At 29.9% G+C, this 18,669-nt stretch overlaps 2 protein-coding genes across 4 annotated transcripts in view; one reads left to right on the forward strand and one right to left on the reverse strand.

Annotated features, from left to right (window-relative positions):
• Window positions 1-9,833, reverse strand: part of LOC142323662 (protein O-linked-mannose beta-1,2-N-acetylglucosaminyltransferase 1-like) — a 45,662-nt gene extending 35,829 nt beyond the window's left edge. Inside the window, exons 1-2 of one of the 3 annotated variants that reach the window (XM_075363714.1) lie at window positions 9,650-9,833; window positions 2,556-2,714 (exon numbers count right to left, since the gene is read on the reverse strand). In XM_075363714.1, coding sequence (XP_075219829.1) covers window positions 2,556-2,714; window positions 9,650-9,662 — 172 coding nt within the window. In that variant the 5' untranslated portion in view covers window positions 9,663-9,833. Of the gene's footprint in view, window positions 1-2,555; window positions 2,715-9,649 lie in introns of those variants that run through there. The other 2 variants (XM_075363715.1, XM_075363716.1) reach the window with 2 other exon arrangements.
• Window positions 9,834-10,123: 290 nt separating this feature from the next.
• rod (kinetochore component rough deal) overlaps window positions 10,124-18,669 on the forward strand; it is a 134,828-nt gene continuing 126,282 nt past the window's right edge. The window contains exons 1-3 of the mRNA XM_075363717.1: window positions 10,124-10,179; window positions 11,134-11,312; window positions 12,733-12,968. Coding sequence (XP_075219832.1) covers window positions 11,151-11,312; window positions 12,733-12,968 — 398 coding nt within the window. The 5' untranslated portion in view covers window positions 10,124-10,179; window positions 11,134-11,150. The remainder of the gene's footprint in view (window positions 10,180-11,133; window positions 11,313-12,732; window positions 12,969-18,669) is intronic.

The raw sequence follows: 18,669 nt of genomic DNA on the forward strand, positions 1-18,669 counted from the left end.
ATAAAAATGAACATTTATTTATATAAATTACTCATTGTAATGATTTTGGAAGGTACTTTTGGTTTGTTTTTAACCAATACATAATTAAACAATATTCCAATCAGTACTGAAATACACACATTTGTTTGTTAACATAATATAAATAAATGAATCTCAGCAAAAATCAACTCTATCACAATGAGAAACAAATTAAACAAAAAATAAAATGTATGACAACTGCCTATGTACTAACTGTGAAATTAAATCCATACAATAAATATAAATAAACATAGCTTCAATACAATTCTTAATATTTATTGTGTCTTTATGACTTAAGTTTTCTCTTTGCACACTTGAAAACTAATAAAAATGCTCCATAAATAAATTGACAGACTGATTTCTTCAGTATTCCACAAATCTCTAAATATCAGCTGAAGCCTTCATGATGTACAGCTTGTAGGCAGTTGGCTGTCACTTGTTAATGCAATGAGTGTATAATGTGTATAGAATACAAAGCCAGATGTGTAGTTAATTAGAACTCGACAAAAGAATGGAAGCCAGAATACATTATGAAGGAGCTATTTTCAATAATGTATAACTGGTTTGGCTGGGCTTTCGAATTATCAACAGTTCTCATGGGAATGATAGTGTTAACCATCTGTATCACCCCAAACACATCAAAGTAAACACATTTAGCACACTAATAAAAAAAAGAGATTGATAGATTAAGAACATAACTGTATGTATAACACACATATAAGCTGAATCTCATTTTTATATTTTTATATTCTAACATTAAATCACCATAGAAAACACAAGCCAACAAAAAATAATTTCTTGAAAACATTTTTAATGTTAATACCTGATTCTTGTTTTATTTGGTGCTGAACCCATATCTGAACTCAGGTTTTTCAATCACCCACAGTTTCATTGCAATGTGACTTTGTTATAAACTAGGAAAATAAGGTAACATAGGATAGGAATAAAAAAAAATTAATGTTACAATATGAATAAAGCTTATATTTAAGTATAAACACGAAAATACTTCTTTATTACAAAAGCTTTACGTGTACATTGGCTTATATTTCCTTTCCCTCTTCTCCTTAAAGCTTCTGCTAAAGCTTTTTCTTCTGTGCGTTGCTTGCTGAACTTTTTGGTGAAGTGATCAACAGTAGTCTCTCATCATATTGGCCCAGATACCCTCCTTCCACCACTGATATCTTTATGAAAATGTTCACCTTGCTCTTCACTGACATCACCCAAATTGTGGAAAAAGTTGGCTACAATAGAAATATAATGTGGGTACTTTTTTTGCCCAAGAAATTGGTAACAACCTGCTTTAATGATACCAAGCCCACCTTTAATTTAAAGTCATTTTTGATTTGAAGTTGGAATCGAATTCATTTTTCAGATGTCAGCCCCAATAAGGATGCCTTCTTTCAACTTAGCTTCTGATAGATGAGAAAATGTTTTGCAGAGATACCTGAAACGTTCTTCATCTTTGGGTAAGGCTTTCAGAAACTGTTTCATTAGGTCTAATTTTATGCAGAAGGGGCAGCAGAATGTTCTCTGGATCCACAAGGTTCTTGTGCAGAATGTTCTCTCCAGGCTTTATAAAAATTTTCTTGCAGGCCAGTTTTTTCTAGACCAATGTTGATCCCTTGCCCTACTGTCCCATTCACATAAGAAACATGAGAATTTGGTAAAATCACTTGGCTGGCCAAGGAACATGCATGACACTTTCAAATCACCACATATCAACCAAGCATGAGTGGAATAATCTATTTCATTTAAAACTATATCAAGGGTTTTGTAGCTTTCCTTCATAAGCACAGAATGAGCAACAGGCAATGATGCACAAGTGTTACCATTGTGTAACAGACACCCTTCAAGCTATTTTTAGAAGAATCTATAAACAGCCTCCATCCCTCCTTTCTATATTCAATTCTGAATTCATATATCAAACTGGCAATATCTAAGCAGTATACAAAATCACCTTCATGTTTGAAAAATTCAGAAAATGTTTGCTTTCTTCTTCTATATACATAAATGTTTGTTCCTGCTGCCTAGACGTTCTTTTCTTTGACTCTGGAGCCAAGCAGTTCAGCTTTTTCCTTTGTTAAGCCCAAATACCTGACCAAATCATTTAGCTTGGACTGAGTAAACAACTTAGGTTCAAAATTTTCTGTAGTACATATCATCTGCATCAGAATGGGTATCACTAGACATATCCAGGATAACATCATCAAAAATCTCTGGTGGTTTAGGGGCAGAAAGATCTGGACCATGGTGTATTGGCTGGATGGTAGACAGAAGGCTAGGGTGCCTTATTACTTTTTATCTTTTGAGTTGTAACCAGCATCATCAACGCTACAAATAACAATCACTAGAATGGTTTTGTCCATTGCACCAGAAATAATTATTAAAAATACTTATTTTTCAAATATGATGTAATATACTAATTACTAATACACAACCTATTCATTGTACACAATAAATGTACAAGTGTTAGTAGGTTTGCTTCCTGAAAGGCTTCTGGCCTTAACAATAAGCATAAAATAATAACTGTTCACTACCTTCAACTCCAGCAGTAAGAAGAGTAACATTGATCACATCGTATTTACTGCCGATCCCACTAATTGTATAATCAGTGTCTAGTAGATGACCTAACCAATACTGGGCTGTTGCTAACAATAAAAGTGTTCCAAGCAGAACACATGCCCAACAGATATGCACTAAAAAAAAAAAAACAAAAATAAATAATAGACGAAAATATTGATTAGTATAATATTTAACCTGGCATTAGCAGCAAGGCCAGTTACACACCACTGGTGAGTGTTTTGTTCACCATGGTCCATTTTTGTCTTTAGTTTTACTACTAATAACAATTTTACACCAATAATGACCAGAAATTTTACTTTAATTCCTTTAAATTATATTATTTTAAAAGAAAAAATACTTCAAGATAAAAGAAAATATAGAAATGGTTAAAATCCATATTAATAATCTAAATTATAAATATATGAAATAATATTAAAAACATGGAGATGCAAACTATATATAATTACATGCAAATCACAATTCAGAAGGCACTAACAAAAATTATTTGGGCACTTATGTAATGGAGATGCAAAAAATTCATGGGCGTTTTATTATTATTTTAATTAGTATTATTTAAAAAATAATTCACAGTGTTGTATTGTTTCTGTAAAAGATCATTTTTAAATTTTATTTTAAACAAATTGTTGGGAAGATCTTTTAAATGGTTTGGTAATTACTAAATATTTATATAAATATATACTTCAGATTGTTACTCACAGTTGTTTTTGGTAGAATTTTTGAAACATCATGTAAAACATACCTAATGGTTAAAATTAATTCTGGACATGAATACATTAAAAATAATTAATTACAATTTTAATTATTTGCCTGATAAAATAAAAATATTCACAGCATATATAACAAATAAAAACGTTCAATTAGTTATAGCTAGTATAATATGTTTTATAATAATTATATGAAATTTGGTATAAAATAATGTTAAAAAGAAGTAAAACAAAGCTAATAAACTTTTAGACTTGCGATTTATTTCTATGGTAAAAACAATAACACCAAAAAAAAATATTTTAAGTAAAAAGTAAAATAGACAGAAAGAATAGAGATTAGGTGTTTCAGAAGAATAGATAATAGTAATGAATCAAAATACTCAAAAATAATCATAAGTTACAAAGAAACAGGATAAGAGAATGTAATTAGCTGCTACTGAGTGTAGCATCAGAGGGGAAAATTATGATAAAAATAGATACAGCATTTACTATCCAATAATGATGGGCAAGTTAAAAGGCTTAAATGTTATACTTTCACTGATAGTATATTTATACAATTAAGTAAATTATTTGTATAAACTTGTTGGTAAACTGACAGTTTATTCTTTGACAGTGAAGAGGGTAGTCAAATAACTGTTATTCTGAAACATATAACATTGGCTAATAATAAGTCAAACATTATTGATAATTTATGTAAGAAATTCTTGGGTGTTTTATAAGATGATACATTTTTGTATATGATTAAACTGATTTTGCGACAAAAAATCAAACCTTTCTGTTTTGAAGTTCTTTAATGAAACATTAAACCTGTCATCACTATTAAATATGCATTAAGCTTATATATATTACCATCAAAATGTTATAATAATGTACAGTATCTTGGGACTACTTCAGAAAATCAGAATATGTTATAAGGACAAAAAATAAGTGCTGTCAGGTTATTAATACGATCTCCCCCCTTATAAACACGACTCACACAGACCAATGAGAAATTCTACTTTCCGTGTGTTCATATTTATAAGTGTTCAACCTTTGGTACAAAAAAGTAATTAATTTCCTAAGAAATAAAAAAAAAAGACAATTAATAATACGGTAATTTTACCAGTCTAGATAAGTAAACTATCACAATATTAGAGAGGACAATATTTCATCGTAATAGAAAAAAATCTTATGTTTTCACTATCCAATAAATCTGAAAATAACTACCACTTGCTTTATTACAATCAAAGATATTGACTAATTTATTTAAAATTAAATAACAGAATTTCCTATTAAAAAAACAATGTTACTCTGTTGATGAACTTTTAAATAATAATAAACAAAATAAACCAGAATTTTATACATCTATAGAGTGATCATAAATTATTTAGCACATTTTAGGTGCTAATAAAATTATTTTGATCTACAACTTACACAGAGATGGGTCTATCAGCCCCTTTTTTGTGTACTACACTTCGTGTATCCTTAAACTGCTGACACCAAATTTAATAGTCTTTATTAGGAGGATCAAGGCTATACTCTAAACAAAAACTTCTACAAACGGTAATAACAGATCTGCTTTCATGAAACCATAGTACACAAATTGTTTTCTCCTACACGGTAGCCACTGCTCAACTGATGATCCCCTGTCGTTACAACATGATTGCGCCAACATGTTTATTACATTAATATTTGAAAAAAATCAGTGCTCGCTACATTGCTTTGTTCATTTTTTATTAATCCCTAAAATGTACTGAATAATTTATCTTCACCCTGTGTATATATATTTAATACAATTAAAAGAAGTAAACATGAAGTCAAAATAGCAACCCGAATTAAATACCTCAGAGAAAAAAATAACAAACAGCCTAAATGAAAAAAACAACACTCCAAACAAGAACAAACACACTATCTAAAGCACAAATATTACCCTGGTACACCCACAGTACAAAAATTTCTATACATAAATGCAAAAATAAGACGCTACAATGCAGTTATAAAACCAGAAGCCACATATGCAGCAGAAACACTATTCCACCTGAATGACCTATCAAAGACTGACAGACTCCAGAAAAACAAAAGAAGAATTGGAAGAACCTACATCAACAAAAAGTACCAGAAAGACAGGCGGGCAGTGGTGAATTGTCCCAAATATAAGAAGTCAGAAACCATCACTATACCATACGTAAGAGGAGACTAGGATTGTTTGGACACATCATGAAGATACAAGGTTCGAAACTTCTGAAATAGTTGGTTCAGTATAATTTCAACTCATAAAACACCAAGACAGGATGCAGATGAATCAGAGAATCTGAAGGAAATCTACCTTACACCAAAGGACATCACAGATACTTAAAAATAAATGAAAAAATCAAGGACAAAACACTCGCAACATGAAGTTGTGAGTGTGAGGCGAGAAAATATTTATTGAAAAATAAATTATTTTCAGCACCAGAAAAGACACAGAGATCAGATCATATGAAAATGTACTGGGAGGGCTGCAAGACCCAAACAGTCCCTTTGAAGAGACTTGGATAATAGACTGACTAAAATCATCCTATTCAGTCACAAAAGAAAAAAAAAGAAAAATATATATATCAAAGACAAAAGTATAAAAACCATTTACCACCAAGAGCACAGGATTTAATAATACTTCTTACCTTATGCTTATTATTTTTGAATAGCGCTTTCGAGGTTTTCCCTCATCATCAGTTAAACTTTATACACATAAAACTGACAAAGTTGTAATACTTTCCTAACATTGGTTTCTTATTCTTATATACTGGAAAAATAATGATATATGAAAAAGTTATGTAAGATTTCTTTTCTTTTGGGAGAAAAAAAAATGTATGATAAAGTTTTATTGTAAAATTATCATTACATATTTAAATACACCAAAAAAGTTTAAAAAATTCAAAAATTGGTATTTTTTCTGCTGCTCCCCACCTCCAAATATCATCTTCCAAGAATATTTTTTGATTTTTCTATGTTAAATTGCAGAAACTAAATAAACATTCCACTGAAAAATGTACAACCAATAAAAAGTTACCTATGATTTCATTTTTGAGGGTGGGGATGAATTATGATATTATATGATATATTATATTATTGTTATATTAAAGTTTAAATAAACAAAAAAAAATTTTTTAATTTAAAAAATTTATATTTTTATACTTTGATCGGGTCTCCCTCACCACCAAAGTATATATTTTTTTTGGTCACTTGCACTACTATTATGCCTCGGCAGACTTCAAAAATATGCAGTAAATAAAAAGGTAGCTTTTTTCAATTTCTGTGAAGGGGATTTTTTTTTGATAATATTAAGGTAAAAGAAGATAATGATAATTAACCCATAAAACTATCTACCCCACCACTGGAGATATTGAACTCTAATTTTTACCAACAAATTGCCACATATACGAGTCTGTACAAATTTCCATCAAAATTGCTTTAACCAGTCTTTGAACCTCTTTAACACTCTCAGTTTTCTAATAACACTTCAAAAGCCATTAATATTTACATTGGTAAAAAGACAACTCAATTTCAGCTATGTTTATTATAGAATAAATAGCATATAATCTGGCAGTGAGTAACAACAATAAAAACAAATGTTTTGAATTATCAACTGATATGGTTTTGTAATTTCTATACCTGTTTGGTTTCTAGTTGTAACCATTAAAGATTGAATACATTTACTTGAGACACTCAGTGTACATACAAATGAATAAATATATATATATATGTGTGTGTGTGTGTGTGTGTTATTTGTTTAATATTTTATTTATATAAAGAAATCAATAATTATAAAATATTATAAATATTTTCTATTTGTTTTTATAAAATAAGACAAAACAACTGAAAAATAAAATTTATGTACAACCTCACTGAAATTAGACTAAGATGATGAAGGATTAAAGGGTTAGTGTATGCCATTAAAAATGATCATCTGGATTGGCCACCACACCTTTTCAAAATCCCTTACAAAAATCACACTTTGGTAAATTTTTTTCATTTACCATAGGTACAAAGTTGTTTCTCAAAAAATACAGATAATATGAATGTTTGTCTTAGAGATACCCTGTCTTTTAAAAAAGACAAAAGTTTAATTTTCTTGTGACAGAGAACTTTCACTTGTTTAATAAATTTTGTAATTTTAAAGATTAGTGGAAATTGATACCATATTATTACTCAAGAATGAATTTTCTCTGATATTGGAAATAAAGTTTCGAACAATTTATTTATTATGAGCATTTCTTTTTAAAACTTTAGTTTCTAATAAATCTCTTCTATAACAATACTGTAATAAGCAATATTGGGCTGTGGATGATTTATCTGGTCTTCTGAATTTTTAACGAGTCAAATGCAACTTTCAATCTTTTTAATTTTTCCATTACATTTAAATTGCAGTCTTTACAGATTAATTTATAGGTAAAGCCTTTCTCAGTGTGCGCATTAACAAATATTTGATAAAATCAATTTGGCAAACCCAAAATGAATGCAATGTATTATTCTATTAAATACTAAAAAGTCGACCAAACCTTTAATATGAGGGCCATTAACTTTACTATCAAGATGCTGCATAACTAACAATGAAAGGTCCTCTGGAGGATAATTTCATTTTAATTTGATATTTCCTATAAATATGAATTTTTAAAAGATCTCAATTTCATTTCTAGACACTAGAAAAACAATCTTTTTAATAAAAATTCATTCTGAAATGATTCAAAATTGGGTTGGAACTTATTAAATAAATATCTCATTAATAATGTTTTTATTTACAATATTTAATAGCTTTATAGGGTATTGTGTTTCATCACACTATGTAACATTTATTATATATTTTCTTTCTTTTTTTAAACTTGTCTGTACTTATATCTACTTTGTTAATTCTTTTCTGTATAATGACTGTGATTACTTAAAATCTGAAATGTAAACCTACTGAATATTTTTCAACAATTCTTGGACATTTTCTTTTTTCTATTTTACAGAATTATTAGATTCTATGTAGTCCATTAGACTACAATTTACTTAAGTGCAATCATTATAGGCAACTAACATTAAATTTTATATCTCACTATCTGAAAAAGGCTCAAAATTTACAATGGCAAAATCTTGTTAAGACTGTCATTCAATTGCTGAATTCAGTGCATCATTTGTGCAATAAAAATGTAAAGAGATTGTGAGATCCGTTGAAATATTAAGGAATATACAGTTGAATGTCTGTCTAAATAAGTGATCAACCCCTGCACTAATTTTTGCAAAGAATCAGAGCAATGGTTCTTCTTTTTTATAATCTAAATTTTAAATATATTCAAAAACTCTGCATTAATTAGGTAATGTAGTAATTAAATTTATGGAAAAAATACTGAAATACTTTTTAAAATTTATGTAAATTACCTAAGAGTTCCAAATAATAGAAGAAAATTCAAGTCTATACATCCCAAGTGAAGACTATAGTAGCTACATATTTATTTTTTTTACAATAACAAACAAGTCTCTCTCTTATGAGTAATTCAAAGGGAAATCAGGCATAACTGCTACATCAGACATTTTATTAACCCTCTTAAGTTTACTGGTTTACTGTAATTAAATATTAATCAATTTATGAGAAAATGTAAAAACTGAACATTTAGAAAAGTTAATGTCAAGATGAGAAGACAGTTACAGGTTAGTCAGATTGGTTTGAAAATTCAGTTTCCTTAGCAGTTTAAATTTATTTCATATAATCTACATAAACTTGCACTTTACAAAGGTTAAGTAAATACAAAATATTATATATATATATATATAAATATACATAATGAAAAAACAGCGAAATTGAATCACAGCTTAATATATTATATTCAACAAAACATTTTTCAGAAAGGAAAGTTCGATAAACAAATTACACAATAGGATATATTGATCAAAATAATACTGAAGTATGTTTCTGATGACACAAATAAAATGTAAAATGTTATCCTTTAAAAAAATAGTAAATAAAATGAAATTACACTAAGACTTTAAATAAATTTGGTATCAACTTGGCAATTGACAATTTGGTAATCAACTTTAAATAATTTTGGTAAGTTTGCAATAATTAACCACATATTAAGTTTTACTCGGACCATAGTTATCAGCAGTCTAAGCAAGCTCAAGCAGTAGTATACGTCTGAAAAAGAAAATGACGTAGTAGAAAGTGTAACCTCTTCGGTCAGTACGATATAAAGATCTTAAGTATATAAAAAAAGATTTCAAAAATGACAGAATCTTGAACGATTTCTTATCTGGAAACGTCAAAGTTCACTCTTCAATAGCTAAATTGAAAAAAAAAAACCACTCAAAAATGAAAGGAATCAACCTATTCCAATTCTTTCTTTACTTACAGAATACGGACATAATGTCATTAATATAAATCGAACTTTACGGCCCGTCAGTCATATCAGTTTACACGTTCCACATCGTAAACAAGCCCTACATCATAATTCTAATACATTTTGTTTGAATTGATCCAGACGATTCCAAAGAAGTATGTAACTTCAATTCAATGATCAGTAAACTATAATATATCAGATTGTGTAATGAAAAGCTATTAACTACAAGAGATACCAATATACTTGTGAGCGGTATTCATTTAGATATTATAGTCGGGATGCTTCTACAATAGTATTTAACATTTTTTCCCCTTTCAAAGTAAATAATATTTCATTAAATATAAAACTATTTTTTATTTTGTTTTATGAAAACGTAATTTTTGTGACAGTTATTAAAGTTTATTTACATGAAAATCTCTAACAATAAATGATATAACATTTTTATTTTGGAGATGAAATTCTAACGGCGAATGTAAAGTTTTGCGCGGCAAAGTCCGGTAAAATGGTAGGTGTGAAAGTGGGAACGAGTGTTTAGTGAGGTTGTGAGTATAGTGGGTATTAATTATGTATTTAAGTATATATTTATATATTATAATTTCAGATATTTTACATTGCTGCTTCTATTTAATTTTTCCAGCAATTACTGTAATTTCAGTTTAATTTAATATAACCTCAAACCTTTACAAAGTTCATTTTACTTATAATTAATTCATTGTAAAATGAATTTTGGAGATTCGTAGTTAATACATAAGTAGGTGAATTTTGAATGAATGTTAAGGTTTACTTTGTTTATTATTTGTTGTTTGCTAGGAACCTGTTCAGTCATGATCAGTCTTTAAATTCAATTTTGGGAATTGTGTATCCTCTTTATACCTGTGGATTTCTCTGGTATAATATGTATAATAGTAGCTGCCCTTTAATTTTTATAACATCTGGGTTATATTTATCAGTTTGTATTTTGTTATATTTTTCATGAGTTTGTTGTTTTGCCTGAAGAAAAATTAGCAGATATCTTATTCAGATCATTCCATAATTATAGAGTATGTGGATCATATTAGAAGTGACTGCTTCACTATTTCCAAAAGTAACTGTTCCACCATTTGCTTTAATGAATCAAGGAAAGCCATACAAAACCTTGATTAATGTAGCAAATTGTATACAAAAATTAATAATTAAAAAGGAGTGGTTGTAATTTACATATTATTCATGTCTTATTTCTGCTAGTCAGTATTTTGGTACAGTAATTATAAAAAGTATTCATTTTTGTTGCTTCCTAAGTTTATGCTTATGTCCATTGTCTACATAACGATTTTTAATGAAAATAACTACTGATTTATTTTCATTATTAACAGATTTTGTTTTTGGATTGTTTATTTTATCTTTTTGTTAATTCTATTTGTTTTCTTTTTAAGTTTATTTTTACTAATGTTTTAATACTCAATATTTATATTATATTTATCACTGTGTACTTTTATTCATGAGTTGAATTATTTCAGGATACATTTTCATCAAAATGAGAACGTGGAATAAAATTTTGTGTGGTTCAAGTATTGAACAAGAACAAACATGTGTTGGCACCCAAGCTGTTGGTGAAACTGCTACCCAAATTTATGAAGTCAAAACAGTTGCTGTTATTGGTCAATCCCAATCTGAAGTAGAGTCATCTAATTCAATGGTAATTATGTTATTCTGAGTTATAGTCTATTTCACTTGAATATTCATAAACATTTAATTTTTTAAAAGTGAGTTGAAGCAGTGTAAATGGTATGCTAATCTGTTGCTTTACATTATTCATCCCATTTTTTCTTGACAAATTTAAAGCACCTGAGGTATAAGAGGCCCAGTCAAAATCTCTTCTCTGAGAGTAATGTTCTACTATGCAGACAGTCCCTGTGGTGAGAAAATGAAGGTGAATCTACAGAGCTGTATGTTACCTGCATTTCAGTAGGCTTATTATGTTGATATATAATAAATATTTGGCTCTGTGAAGAAGGCAACAACAAGAAATCATTCATTCATTTCTTACTTTGCATTATAAACTTGGCATGGGATGATTGTTATTCATAAGAATGTCTGTGTCTTGTTCAGGAATGATTTATGACTCATGTCAGGTTGCCTACAACCATTATGGTTAAGATTACTTACAGGAAAATTAACCTGCCATACATTTATATGGACTTGTAAGTAATTTATTGTTTTTGCTTAGTAAATTTAAACTTTTCATAGATCATTACTGTGGCTGGTGTTTAAATTATAGATATAGTTATACTTTTAGTATGGACCAAACTACAGAAGATGTGATAATTAGCATTCTTATCTTTTTAAAATGTGTTAGTTAAACATTCCACAGAAATTTATGGCTACAATAAATGGTATATTTTTTTACTTTGAATTTTATTTCTTTCTTTAGTATTGGCAGTTACTGAACTATCTAGATTTTTTGTCATTTGAAAGTAAACTAATAGGTTTTTTGTCATGAGATTTTGATTCTGGCAATCATCTCAGTTAGGAATAGCTATATAGCACCAGCAGTTAAGAATTGTAATAAACTCTGATTGTTTACTGTTCTCTTTAATTTATTGAAATTGGGTAGCTTTTATTTAATATCACTTAGATTTATTGATAATGACATGGCATTGGTGTTTTGTTCTATTGTAAATAACACACTTTTGAATTATATACAGTGGTATCAGTGGCAGAATTTCTTTTTCTACACACCCATATCAGAAGGATCTTGTAGATTTTTGAAGTTGCCTAGTATGATTTTTGCCACCATGTATGAACTGAAGTAAAATTGTACTTTTTGGTATTAAAATTTACAAAAGAAAATCTCACCTGAGTTTACCTGACAATTGAAAAATCTGTTAGTTATCATAATACCATGAGTTGTTTAAATGTATTGTTCTGCCTTTAACTGGTTTCTAAATTTCTTTTAAAATTTGTAAATCTGTTTCTTTGCATTTTAGTATATTGAGGTAATTTGTGTTTTTTACTTTATATTCATTATTTCTATTTATTTAATTAGAATGAATGTTTCTGATTGAGAATATGTGCTTCATTTTCTCTTTCATTCATAAGAATTTTGCTTGTTCCAGGTTAAGTTATGTCAAAATATTACTGCAAAGCATTATACAAAAGAGGGTAATTTTATAGCAATTTATAATTCTCTTATTGCATTTGATGGAAAATGTAGTGAAAAGCTGATGGATATTCATTTACCTTCTTCAATAGAATGTTTTACTCTGGATGAAGGTGTTGTTTTTGTTGCATTAAAAAATGCTAATGTAGTGTGTTTATGTTTGTCATCATCTGGAATTATTCAAACAGAGAGGTAAGAATGAAATTATTTTAATAATTAATTTTGCTGAAGTTTGTGATACACACTAAATAGCTGTAGTAATGGTGTTAATTTAATTATTTTGAATGTAGTAATGATAATTATTGTAATGGTTATGGGACCAAGTTATTCCTTGAACCAAAGGTTTCTTGTATGTCTTTATTTCTAACTGTAATTTTTCCATTTCATTTTTGTAATATTTTTACAGATATTCACATGAGTTCTTATTGTGCCATACCAACCATCTGTCTTGTCTATGAAGACAAGTTTCTTAATTCAAAAATTAATAAACCTATGATAAATTGTTTTTCTTACAGTAATATTATTTATATTTTATAAATGACATCAATAAGGAGATATTACCATGATTCTTGAACTGTTAAATAATTAGTGAAAGAATAACTATTGGTTCAGTAGTTCCAAAGATCACCTTGGACAAACAAACTGTATCTTAATACAGTGATACAGTGTTCAAAAAGTGACACAACCTTATGGGAAAATGTATAAATTACAATAGTTGTTGAAAGTAGCCTCCATTATGTGATTCACATAACTGAATACAATGTTGCATGCTCTTGAATGCATATTGTAATTAATTTTATTGATCATGACCTGTTGGTATTGATATAATTAATTTATATAATAGTTTCCACTTACCAACAGTTTAATAGTATGTTTGAGTGCTTTTGGATTAGTAATCAATTCTCAGGAACATTGATGTGTTATTATTATAATTATTTACTTTACATACCATTAACTATACTAACTTGAATTTAAAAAAAAAAAACACAAAAATTATAACAATTGATCATAAAAAGGTAAAGTAATGTCAATGTTATCTGTCATGTCAGTATGAAGGTCTCAATTGTTGTGTTCATTAGTATGAAGCAGTATAACCAACTTAAGAATCAAAATTATTGTTTAATATTTGTTTGAATAATACATAATTTTTAAATTTTGTTTGCTCATTTATCAAATTTTTATTATTTAAGTATATGTAATATTTGTTTTATGAAGGTTATTGGAATATTCAAGAATATTAATAAAATTATCTGGGTTGTAATTATGATTATATTCTAAGATATGTCTAACAAAATTGGATCATTCTTTATTTCCCTTATTTATACAATTAATGTGTTCATTAATTCTAATTGAAAAAGATCTGTTTTCACTCTGATATATTCCAGATCACAATTTGCGCATTTTGCGTACTGTGGTTCTCCACAGCCTTACCCTGGGGGTCTAACCTGATGAACTGCTCGGAAGGTGAAGTTCATCCAAGATAAATTCATCCTCTGTTAACCTCCAGTCATGTATTCTTTGGCAATGACTCCAATGTGGCCATTACATCTACTACAAAACCAGCTCCTCTATCAATGTAGGTGGGAATTGTCTTGGATGATTGAGAACGACCATTTCTACGGCTCCAAACACGGAGGCCAATGAGTATACCATTTTGGTTGATCTGATGCTGGCTAGCTCAATGCATTTCATGTTGAGGTGATTGGCCAACAGAACTGGTCTTGTAGGGTTCCTTACTACTAACCTCTCGATATCATTTATGAATCGATAGAATATTTAGTCTCCACAGTTTGGAGAGACATACGCAGACACTACCAATATTTCGGACAGTTCCATCACCATGTAGCCACATCCCTTGGTTATTCCCAACATGGCCCAACGCTCAGAAATATTGCAGATTACGGCATCCTAGTAGTCATCAGAAATCCAGCTCTCTGCTGACACCTTGCGCCGGTTTGGTTCAGCAAGCAAGAGAAAATCTACCTCCTTGTCTGCAGCAGTTCCCAGCACCAGGTCATGTGCAGCGGCACACCTGTTACAGTTCAGCCAAATGAATTTCATTTCTAGCTCAGCCCACAATCTTGAGCCCCCATCTAATGGCCCAACAACCCTCAGACAATACATTTCTTTTGTTTTTGACCCTCGGCTAGCTTATGGCCCAGCCCCCTGCAGTAGTAACAATTATTAGACCTATTTGGACCTTTACATTGCCCAGCCCTGTGACCTGCCTCCCAACATCGGAAGCAGTTCATGTCCGGCTTCCTCAACTTGATCCGCGGCATGATTGCCAGCCTATCAAAATTCTTTTGTTCAATGTCAGGTGATTGGCATCCCTTGTTGACATCATCACAGTTGCATTCTGTATTTGACCATAAGCAGGTCGCAGCGACATTAGCCTGGCGGATGCAGCATCTCCAATGGTCCTCTTAACTGCAGTAAGCACTTCCTCCCCTGTGACTTCTGCATCCAAATCTTTTATGTGGAAAACCACGCTTCTCAATGCACTCTTCGCGGCCACCACCAAGATCTTCTGCCTTAGTGCCTGGGGGGGGGGGGGGGGCTTTACGTCCTTCCCTGAGGCGGACCTCCAAATCATCCCCTCCACCCTTCCTAACCGATAATATATTGCTGGCTAGGTCCCCTCCTTCAGATTTTTTCACATTCTTCAGCAAGTCTGCAAATGTGGTGCCTTGCTGGTGAACCATGATAGTATTTTTTAAGTAATACCAGAATATATTTGATTACGTTCCCAGGGTCAGGAAGTGGCGACCCTATTGCCCAGCACATTGCAGCTGCGTGCATCAAACAGTCATTAACATGTCCTGTTCTTACTTACATTTCCTAATTATTTTTTATATTAAAGGAGAAATATTCCAAATTGGAGTTAATTTTTTCACTGGTGAAACAAAAAATTGAAAAATTTAAAGGTTGTTAACTGTTTTCTTGAAATTTCTCTCAAACCACCATGCATTTTTTTTTTGTATTTTAGGTAATTAATTGCTTTCAAATGGCATCTAAAAAGACCGTTTAATGATCAATGTTTAGATATAAACTTACACCCAGAATTCAGTTGGTCGAGAATAGGTAGAGATGTGTATCATGCTTTTTGTAATGTGTGTAAAAAAGTCATTTTGGACTGGCAATGTGGCCCGAAAGGCAGTGACTTCACACAGTAAAGGAAAGCAGCATAATAAACTAATTGTTCGAATAACCACAGCCTTGGTGCAATATCTTGGTTATGTTAATTATTCAACATTGTTACTTGTTGCTGATTCATTATTTTTTGTAAATAAATTTCTTGTTCATGTATACATAAGCCTTTATTGGATATCTTTTACATTTTAAGTTAATTTAATCTTTCTTAGTAAATTAATATTACATTGTTTAATATTGTGTATACTAGCTAGTTACGTGTATGTATATTTTTAGGATAAACAATATAGAATTGTAAATTAATTGTAATAAAATATAATTGCAGCTGATCAAAGCTATAATGTAACAACTTACTTACCTTGTACGAGTAAGAAGAATGTGAGAATCTTATTAATTTATCATTATAGAGGAGATGATGCATGAGACTTAACAGTAAGGGATTTTCAGCTTTACTGAAAATGTTTTTATTTCCCACTGGTACTTAAGTCCAGCAGACTAAAACTTTGTTCAACAGTTGTGAGAATGGTGGTTGTGATACATCTGTGTCTTTGCCTGGATCTTGTTGTCAGAGTAATAGCATTTCAGCAGCAAATGATACATTTGAATTCTCATTTTCATTTACGCAAAGTGACAACACAATTACTTCTTTTTGTCATAAAGATGATATTTCTAAGGCGAAGATTATGTGGGTTCTCAATGTTGTACAAAATAAGCTATACTTAAGTTCATGGGAAGATATGATGTAACTTTTAAAATTATGTTTCCTGATAGTTGTATTGTACTAAAATTCCAGCTTGGAGCTACTAAATGCTCTTATGTCATCAATCATGGCCTTGCATCATACTTTGATGGCATTCTGTAAAATCAGCTGTGTTCTTGTGTAACGTGGTATGATTTGTTTTTGATGATGCATTAAATAAAATTATACAGAGGGGTCAAATGGACTTATTTGTGTGAGTTTTTGATGCAGAAACAAAGTATGAACAAGATATGAACAGTATATTTTTGGGAAAGTTCACTGCTCAGATCTTCTCAGTGGTTTCGTAGAAGGTATCTCCCCTCTAGATAAAAACAAAATATTACAAATATCTATGGATGGACTAAATGTGAATTAAGGTTTCTAAAAATGTTCAGTCATCAGCTGATAGAGGAATGCCTTAAAGGAAAGCGTTTGGTGAATATTGGTATTTGTGATTTATATGTTGTAAATAGATCCATGTAAACAGGGATTCAATCTCTCAAATGGAATGCTCATATGTTTTTAAGAGATCTTAATGAAAGCCCAGCGTAATGTGCTGAATTTACCTCAATCACAGGAAATAATAAATTTCCTTTAAAATAGTGCGCGACTAGATGGTTAGATAATGTGAAATGCTTAGAACAAGCCTTGCTAATTTTGGATGACATAAAAAAAATCTATTGTCAAATCAAAGAAACTTTAACTTAAGCGATATACTGGTGTTGTTGAGCATTATAAAGACAGATTCGTAAAATGTAAATTGGCATTTTACAAATTGATTTTGTCTGACTGTGAACCCTTTTTAAGGCAGTTTCAGAGCCCAGGTTCTCTTGCTTGTTATTTATTTTTCACATCTTAAGGATCTACTGAACACACTTCTTAAACATAATTAAATCAAGGTATATTAAATATAGCAGGTATATTAATACCTGCTATAAAAACTTCTTCAAAACTTCAATTGATCTTACTGACATAGAGAATTTATGTGAATTAAAGAAAACTGATCTTGGATTTCAAACTAAATATCTGAAAGAAATAAAAACATCAGAAGATTATGAATTGAGGTTTCGTAAAGAGTGCCAAACTTTATTAGTTAAACTTATCTCAAAGCTTGTTGTATAAAGTCCTTTAAATTATAAAGTTGTGAGGGGTCTATCATCATTAGATCCAGCTGTGATCCTTCATGAGCCTGAACTTTGTTGTGACAAAATGAAGTGTTTATTGGTAGCATCATATGAAGCTAATAAATTTACTGAAAATTAGCGCAAAAAGCTTAGAAACAATATTCTTTGCTATGCATGGGTGGGGCTCTGAGTAGCAACTTCAAAATATTTTCACCAGATACTGAAGATGACAGTAAAGCATTCAAAGATAAGAGGAAGTTGGATAAATTTAAAAAAAATTTAATTTTCTTCTAAGTGTGATCATATATATATTCTTTGTTAAATAGAAATCTGTGTTTCTTAGCATTTTTATCCAAACCAAGTTATTAAATATTGTTTTTTGTTTACTTTGCAAAGTAATGTATGCTAATTTTTGTGAAAATTTTTTAAGCAATCTTAGGTGCAAGCTGATTATTTTTTTAAATTGCTTTAGTTGGTTTTTATTTTTTACCTGTGTTACTTTAGTTACCATGATGTTCATTTTTATGCAAGATACTTATTAAACATTGTATTGTTTTTTTTTGTACTTTGCAAAGCAATTTACTGAAACAGTTAATCACAAAAATTAGCCTAATTTTAAATAGTGTATATTGTAAAATATCAGTAAAAAATAAACTTTAAAAATGAATATAATAATAAATAATAAAAAAGGTGTGAGTTGGGCATCTATGGTGATGGTGGAGGCTGAAAAAAAAAATATATATTTTGCAGAGTAAATGGCAGTAGTATAACATTATGAGAATCAGGACTTTTTACTAAATTGGTCAGGAAAAACAAAAATCTTAAAATTCTTGGGAACCCTGTGTGTTACTATAATGTAACTTATATCTCTGGATTA

Source organism: Lycorma delicatula, chromosome 4, assembly GCF_047948215.1.
Source record: "Lycorma delicatula isolate Av1 chromosome 4, ASM4794821v1, whole genome shotgun sequence".
NCBI classification, from domain to species: domain Eukaryota; kingdom Metazoa; phylum Arthropoda; class Insecta; order Hemiptera; family Fulgoridae; genus Lycorma; species Lycorma delicatula.